General features: G+C 50.9%; 1 protein-coding gene across 1 annotated transcript in view; it reads right to left on the bottom strand.

Annotated features, from left to right (window-relative positions):
* Positions 1 to 6,544, bottom strand: part of FGD1 (FYVE, RhoGEF and PH domain containing 1) — a 51,092-nt gene extending 44,548 nt beyond the window's left edge. Inside the window, exon 1 of the mRNA XM_055269124.2 lies at positions 5,361 to 6,544. Within this exon, the coding sequence (XP_055125099.1) occupies positions 5,361 to 5,667 (307 nt within the window). The 5' untranslated portion in view covers positions 5,668 to 6,544. The remainder of the gene's footprint in view (positions 1 to 5,360) is intronic.
* Between the last annotated feature and the right edge of the window lie 2,176 nt (positions 6,545 to 8,720).

The raw sequence follows: 8,720 nt of genomic DNA on the forward strand, positions 1-8,720 counted from the left end.
GTCAAAAAATAACACGCCAGGTTGCAGAGAAAAGGAAATGCTTATACACTACTGGTGGGAATATAAATTAGTTCAGCCATTGTGGAAAGCAGTTTGGTAATTTTTCAAATAACTCAAGCAGAATTACCATTCAACTCAGTAATCTCATTATTGGGTATATACTCAAAGGAGTATAAATCGTTCTGCCATAAAGACACATGCATATGTATGTTCATCACAGTGCTATTCACAATATCAAAGACAGGGAATTAACGCAAATGCCCATCAACAGTAGACTGGACAAAGAAAATGTGTTATGTATACACCATGGAATACTATGCAGCCATAAAAAAGAATGAGATCATGTCCTTTGCAGAAACATGGATGGAGCTAGAGGCCATTATCCTTAGCAAACTAAGGCAGGAACAGAAAACCAAATACTGCATGTTCTCACTTATAAATGGGAGCTAAACATTGAGTACATATGGACACAAAGAAACAAAAAGCAGACACCGGGGCCTATTTGAGGGTGGAGGGAGGGAGGAGGGTAAGGATCAAAAAACTACCTATCGGGTACTATGCTTATTACGTGGGTGGTGAAATAATCTGTATACCAAATCCCCCTGACATGCAGTTTACCCATATAACAAACTTGCACATATACCCCCGAACCTAAAATAAAAGTTTAAAAAAAAAGATTATGGTAAATCCATACAATGGCATATTATTATGCAGTCATTAAAATGTTGTTCAAAAAAAAATGTTCATGAAGAGTTTTTAATGATGTTGGAAAAATACATACATTAAATGGAAAAGCATGATATAAAGTTGAACATATAGTATGATTTCAATTATGTAAAATATACATCAATATGTAAAAAAAGATCTAGCAGAAAACAGACCAAAATATTAAAAGTGATCATCCTGGGTAGTAAAAAACAAAAATGAACCAAACCCACAAATGCCTGCTGGCCATCTTCACCTGCATGTACCCCCAGGCATTTCAAATTCAACTTGTCTCAAATGTGATTCACTATCTTCCCTCAAACCTCCTCCCTCTCTTGTATATAGATGGCCCCACCAACATCCACCAGGTCACTGTAGTTGGTTTCAGAAAACAACATGGAGCAATCTGGACTTTGCCTTCTGTCTCAGCCTCTACATCCAAGCTACTACCAAGGCCATCACTCCTAACCCAAGCTATCACCTCTCTCTGGGAAAACTGCAACACTCACTTGCCTGTCTCCCTGCTTCCACTCTTGCACCCCTTCCATCCATTCTCCCCATGCAGCTAGGGAGAGTTTCCAAACATCCCCATCTGAGCATGTCATTCTCGTTAATAAACCCTTCGATGGTTTCTCTTCACCCTCAGAAGAAAGTTCCTTGTCAGCCTTGTCACTCCACTCCTCCCAATACCAGCCCTATTCCCCAGTGCCCTGTGTCTTGCTGCCTTTGCTCCCACTGAACCTCTTACCTGAATTGTCCTCCATGTTCTTCTCTAGCTCTACAACCCTTTACTGACACCCCTCTAGAGCCCTTCCTTAGGGCCAGACCCTGCACTGGGCACTGATGATGCCAGGGTTTCCTCTGCCTAGAGTCCCAGAATGGCAACTGCCTTCCAATTTGAACTGCCAAATGGCAGCCATTCACGAGAGCTGAGAATAAGGGTAAACTGAGGCAGCCAGTGTTTGTGTGTATGAGGGTGGGAGGTTGCCTCTCCCTTTGTGTTTAATCCCGTGCCTCCACTTGCGGTTGGGAGTGAGTTGACAGAAGCCCACATGGGGCTCTGGGGAAAGGGCCTTAGATGGGGAGGCCGATGTATTCTCCTGGCCCTAATGATGCTGACTCACTGTAGGACCATGGCTAAAAAAAATCACTACCTCTCTGAGCCTCCCTCACTGCCCCATCTGGAAAACGGACTTAACTAGCGGTTCCCACTCTAGGCTGTGCATCACAATCACCTAAGGAGCTTTTGAAAATGGGTTCCTTGGTTGTCAACCCCAAGATTCTGGCACTCTGAGGTGGAGTGTGGAATCACATTTCTTTTTAAGGTCAACAAGAGATTCTGATGCTCACTCAGTTTCAGAAACCCAGAACGAGACAGTATCTAGGGTCTTTTCTAGCTCCAATTTTTACTCTTGGAGACTCTGAAGATACCTCAGAATCCAAATGAGAAAGAGTCAGCCCCTCCTCTTGCCCCCCTCAACTGGCTCAGTTTCCCCCATTACCCGCAAAACGGCTCTAACATCAGGTGCAACTCCTTTGACTTGGCTAGGGTCAGACACCAATATCCCCACAATCCCCGCATCTGGAAGGACATTCTAGGCCTCAACCCTGAGGAACAGAGCAGCCATCTCTGCAAACCCCTGCAAGCAAACCGCTTTCTTACTCTCTCACACCCTTCTCTGGCATTTCACTGGGTTTTCCCAGTGATCCAACGAGGACTTTGGTTTAATCAACCTGGAAAATGGGCATAATAACAACTGTCCCTTTCCCCACCAAGAGGCAGACAGGATCACTAAAAGAGAAAGCACTTTGAAGCAATTCAAGGCTGTTCACATGGCTAAGATACAATTATTATTTTTAAAAGCCTCCCCCCACCCCCAGGCACTGAGCCCTAAAGATGGTGATTCAATAAAGGTCTCAGCAGCTTTAGGGAGGAAGTCAGCAGGCACAGGGAAATCTTAACGTGGACTAGCATGTTTCAGCCCTTTAATTGAAGCTCAGGAAACCCTCTCTGTCTCTCTCTTACACACACACACCCTACAACCACTAACCCTGCCCTCTTAGGGCCAATTATAGGCTAGTCCCGTGGAGAGAGAAGCCAAGTCACTTGTGCCTACCCCTGGGCCGGCTGGGCAGTGGGGGAGGCGGCCTCTCACAACCCATGCTGCAGTGAATCACATGGCCCGGCACCCGCCTAGTCAGGGCCTGAGTAATTCCTCCGCCTCTTCTTCAGAAGGTTTTTCTCTTATTTTTTAACTTAATTTTATTTTTTTTAAACTCCTGGTTGCTGAGGATTTATACCATGCTGCAGGCTTTACAACCATTAACTCATAGACTCCTCATTGCATTCTCTAGATGAAGAAACTGAGGTTCAGAGAAGGGAAGTCACTCACCCAGGGTCACAAAGTGAATTAGTTAGAATAGGAGGTCAGGTCCTTCTCTGACACTTGTCTTATTCCTAATCCCCATCTTGAATCAAAAAGAAAAAGAAAAAGAAAAAAAAGACACCCACTATGCAATTACAGAGGCAGGGACTTCGTTGGGGAAAAGGATCCTGGGAACTCTGTGTTGCTTTTTTGGGGAGGAGGAGAGTGGCTTAGGAAGGGTATTATGATTTGTAATTTGAATGAATTGGTGGATTGGGAAGGCATACTCAGAATCATCACCATGTATTGATCACAGAGGCCAGAGACTGGGGGTCTAGACATTGCCCAGCTACTGACTTTCAGATCAAGAGTATCCAGAGGGAAGGAATTTGGTGTCCTTCTTTTAGGCAATAGTTACTGAGGGCCTACTATGTACTTCTTTAGTATCTGTTTAGGCATTTATTTAATGAGGATTTCTTGAACACCTACTCTGTGTTAGGCACTGCGCTAGTTGCTGGGGATACAACAGTGAGCAAAAGAGATATAATCGCCTTGCCCCCATGGAGCTCACATTCTACTGAAGGAAGATAGGCAATAAGCGAGTAGACACAGACAATAAGATAATTTCAGATCGTACTAAGTGCAAGGATGGAAGCACACTCACAGTCTCTGATGGAGACTCACAAGTGGCCCTACGTAAAGTGGTTAGGGACGGTCTCTTGGAAGAGGTGACATTTGACCTGAGATATGCAAGACGAGGAGCAAGCCAGGTGGAGGGCTAGGGGAAGAGCTTCCAGCCAGAAGGAAAAGCCAATGCAAAAGTCCTGGGGTGGGAGTGCCTGTGGCCTGTTTTGGCATCTGCAAAAAGGAACTGGCTTTACACAGTGTCAAGGGGAGTTCGGAAAGCCAGCAGAAGTAACATGCAGGCCAGGGCGTTAAGGGCCTGTTGCCAGCTGGATATCTTCAGCCCACACTGAGGGAGCCCCCTGAAATCTCCCAGAGGTTCCATGACTAGCCCAAGGTCATGACCGCAGCAAAAGGCACATCCTGCCCATGCTTTATACTTCACTACTGCTACCTGGTGCAAGGCCATGGTCCCAGAGATCTGTGGAGCCTGAGGTGTGAACCCGGGAGACCCCAAGGGCTTAACAACTCCTTCAGTCCCAGTGGAAGGCAGGGCAGATGTGCGCTGCTCTTCTTCTGTGGCTCCTGGGCTCAGGCCCATATGAGAATGTCCCCAGATGGGGAAGGTCCTGCTGCGCTCCTCAGACACTCAGGTCTGTGTAGCACAAAGGCAGTAGTCTGTGGCCTCAGCCCGACTTAGAGCTGCTCCACCTTTTCGAATCCAAGAAACCATCCTGATTTCACATCACAACCAACCTCGTTGCCCTGCAGCTCTCCAGCTACTGCTACAACTGGCTTCTGCCTCTGTTGGCTTTTCTGCTGTCTCCCTACCTATCAGCCCCTCCAGCCTTCTCCTCTAGCCTGACTCCCAAGGCCCACCTTCTACTCCTTCCTTCCCTTGTTCTCCCGCCACACACACCTGGCAAAATCCCAACCTTGGATCAATCCACCATCTTTCTTTTTTTTTTTTCCGCTCATACTCCAGGGCTGCTGAATAGTACAGGAGAAAATCACATAAGCAGAAGGCTTGGCATTACTTTCATGGTCTCCAGCCTCAGTTTGGGGAAGCAGAAAGACCACAGACTTTGGACACAAATAGATCTGGTTTGAATCGTGGCTCCATACTAGCTGTGTGACCTTGGGCAAGTTGCTTAACTTCTCTGAGCTTCAGTTTCCTTCCCTACAAAATGGGACTAATGGTATCTACTTCATGAGGGTTCCTGAAGCTGAAATGAAAATCCATGTAAAGCACCCAGTCCAGTGCCTGGTACAATGTAGGCGCTTGGCAAATGGAAGGCTCCTTTTTTTTCTTCTGTTCTCCAAACTAAACCCTGGTTTCCCCAACCAAATATCCGTTGCTGCCCTGCAATCCTCCCTCTTTTTCTCGCGAGTGCTCCCTCTCCCATTAGCCTCAGCAGACAGACGAGAAGGGGGTTGGAGAGGTTGAGGGGCACAAGGGACAGAGAGAGGAGATGGGGACAGAGGTAGAAAGGACCGGACACAAGGCCAAGGGACGTGGGGAGGGGGAGGGGGTTGAGGGAACCCAAAGGGCCGAGGTAAGCGAGCCTGTCCCGAGGTGGGGCTTAGAGGGCTTGAGAACAAGAACCCGCTCCCAGTACCAGGCCCGTGGCCCGGGCTCCCATGCTCTCTCAGTCACTCACTCACCAGGCCGTGGCTGCGAGCCCTCCAGGTGGTAAGAGAAGCGCAGGGCCCGGTGGTGCTGTGGACTGGGACCGCAGGGCAAGACCCGGTGGCCCGGAGCAGCGCCCAGGCTGGTGTCCGAGGGTCCGACAAACTGGGGATCCAGTGGGCCGCCAAGAGCCGAACCTGAGCCCCTGCGCGCCAGCAGTCCGGGTTCCGAGGCTCCAGGGTCCGAGTCGGCATAGGCCGGCGGAACGGCGCCCGGCGGGTTCGCGGCCGGGTGTTCGGGCTCCGAAGGCCCGGCGCCCCCCGGGGCTCGGTGGCCATGCATGGTCCGGGCCTGGGCGCGGGGCCCGAGCTCCCCGCTTGGCTCCAGCTCCTGGGGCGGAGGCGCGGGCGGAGGAGGCCCGGCGCCCGGCGGAGCAGCGGCCTCAGGATCGGGGGGCGGGGCTGCGGGCTCAGCCCCACTGCGGAGACTCAAGCCCCCAGCCCGGGCCCGGGCCAGCAGCCGTGGCAGCGGTGGCAGTAGCAGCAGCAGCCGCGGCCACCGCCGCTGCCGTGCCAGGCATCGCCGGCCCCGGCCCCGGCCCCGCGCGGGGAGTGGGCTCGGCGGGGCCGGGGGCCCGCTGGGGAGCGCTGTCTATGCGGCTGCGGTTGCGCGAGGGTTGGAGGGCTACGCTCGGCGGGGACTCTCCCGTGGACTGCGAGCCACTTCCGTGGCCCCGGGGCGAGAAGTCGGTCGGATCCAAGTGCGGGGTCTCTTCTTTCTCCCCGAATGGGAATAGATCTGGGCTCTCCTGGCTGGTTGGAAAGCGTTCTTCCTCCCGCCGCAGCCGAGGCCGGGGGCGGAGGAGAGGGGAGGGGAGAGGAGGGGAGGGAAGAGAGAACGGCGGTGGCCGGGGGCGCGCGTGTGCGCTGCGCTTAGGCTGCGGGGCTCGCCTTCAGCCAGTCGTCCCAGACGATGCTCCAGCCGCCGGGGCAGGAGAACGGCCTGGGCCGGGCTCCACCGTCCTCCCCAGCTTCAGCCTGGGTCTCGGCGGCGGCGGGCGGGAAGGAGCCCTGGGAAGGGGGTGGGGAGGCGGGAGCCTCGCAGAGGCAGCCGCAGCCACAGCGGCGCTGGGACCCAGTTACCGGGGCCCCGCCCCCTCGCCCGGGATTTGCGCCTGACCACGCCCCCTCGCTCGGGTCCGCCTCACTTCTCGCTGCTGCCGGCTCTCAAGGCCCTACTGCCCCTTAAAAAATTCCCCCTCAGCCTGCTTTCCCCACAGGCAAGTCTCCGGGCTTAACCCCCTCCCCCCATATCTGCCCTTCCATCCCATCTCAGGTCTTCCCCCCTCTGCTTGCCCTTCACTCTCTTTTCCAAAAGCCTTTCCGCATGTTCCCGAGTGTTCCTAGGGCTTGGCTCATAGAGGACCTGTCTCTGATTCTCCTTCACTCTGCTCAGACCAGATATCATAGTCCCTTACTTAGTCACTTTCTTAAATACCCTCAGTTCCCTGATTTGTCGCATCCGCCTGGCAACATCCCAATCTTGAATCGGTCCAACTGTCCGCCTTTTCCATGCCTGCGCCCAGGCAGCTAAACGTTGCTGGAGAAAACTATTAACTTCACAGATTTGTGCCACTATAAACTCATGGTTCCCAGCTTCTACTAGGCCCTCAGTTTTGACCCACAACCCTACTAGTTATCTCTCCCTCCGTTCTCCACAGTGGCCATTTCAAACCTCCTTTTGCCTCAAACCCCAACTGCTCCATCTGCCCTGTAACCCTCAGCAAATAACCTAACTTACTGCAGAGAGTAAACAGAAGCCACCGCAGAGGAAGCTCTTGACTTTTTGCTACGAAGCCTAGGAATTTGTCCTTGCTCCTTCCCAACAGCATCTAAACATAGACCTCTTCCATCTAAAAACAAATAAACAATTACCAAGAATTCTGCCTCTCCAACCACCTCCTTCTCTTCTCTTCTACAAACTTCTCAAAAGAGTTGCCTACACCCAACTGTCTTCATTTTCCCACCTCCCACTTATCTTTCAACCCACTCCAATCTGCCTCCACTACTTGCTTGAAACTGCTCTCTCTCATCGGGGTCTGCAATGAAACATCTCACTACATCCCACAGAATCTTTTCTTTTCTCTTTTTTTTTTTTTTGAGACAGAGTCTCACTCTGTCGCCCAGGCTGGAATGCAGCGGCCTCCTGGGTTCAAGCGATTCTCCTGCCTCAGCCTCCCGAGTAGCTGGGATTACAGGTGCCCCCCACTACGCCCAGCTAATTTTTTGTATTTTTAGTAGAGACGGGGTTTCACCATATTGACCAGGCTTGTCTCGAACTCCTAACCTTGTAATCCCAAAATGCTGGGATTACAGGCGTGAGCCACCGGGCCTAGCCCCCATAGAATCTTTTCAGAGATTATCCTACTTGATTTCTTGATAGCATTTGGCACTGTTGACCACTCCCTCCTCCTTAAACCACTTCCATGACACTGCACTTTCCTTGATTTTCTTCTACTTCCTTAGTAATTCTTTTTTACTTTCCAGGCTCCTCTTTGTCCAACCCTTTATGCTGGTGCTCTTTAGGGCTTTGGCCTGAGCACTCTTGTCCTCTCTCTACATACGGTTTTTTTTTTCTTTCTTTCTTTCTGAGACAGTCTTGCTCTGTCGCCCAGGCTGGAGTGCAGTGGCACGATCTAGGCTCACTGCAACTTCCACCTACCAGGTTCAAGCTATTCTTCTGCCTCAGCTTCCCAAGTAGCTGACATTAGAGGCATGCACCACCACGCCCGAATAATTTTTGTATTTTTAGTAGAGATGGGATTTCGCCATATTGGCCAGGCAGGTCTCCAACCACTGACCTCAAGTGATCCACTTGAGGAAAGAGAAGCCTCGGATTACAGGCCGCTCTTTTCTTTATCTCATTTGCTCCCATGGCTTCAATGGTCATATCTTTGCTGATGACTCCCAAATCGATACCTCAAAACCAGATATTTCTCCTGACCCATGCATTCAACTGGTTATTAGGGAGCTCCACCTGAATATCCCAGAGACACCTAAAACCTCAGCTTCTTCCCAACTCAAGGCATCCTCCTTCCAACCTGTTTGTCCTTCTTTGTGTCTTACCTTAGTGAATGACCCCAGTCAAAGCAGAAACCTGGGTTAAACCCTTAATTCTTTTCTCTCCTCCATCCCCCGTGCAGTCACCAATTCCCATCATTTTGACCTCCTACCAAATCTATTTATGTAGTCTCTACATTTCTGGGGCCACTACCCTGGTTTAGACCAGAACCATTTCTAACCTGCAATACTGTCACAGCCTCCCTATTTCAGTCTTGTTCTCTGGAATCTATTCTCTACACTATAGGCAGTGTATATCTTTTGAAAACATAAATA

The sequence above is a fragment of the Symphalangus syndactylus genome, chromosome X, assembly GCF_028878055.3.
Source record: "Symphalangus syndactylus isolate Jambi chromosome X, NHGRI_mSymSyn1-v2.1_pri, whole genome shotgun sequence".
Taxonomy (NCBI): domain Eukaryota; kingdom Metazoa; phylum Chordata; class Mammalia; order Primates; family Hylobatidae; genus Symphalangus; species Symphalangus syndactylus.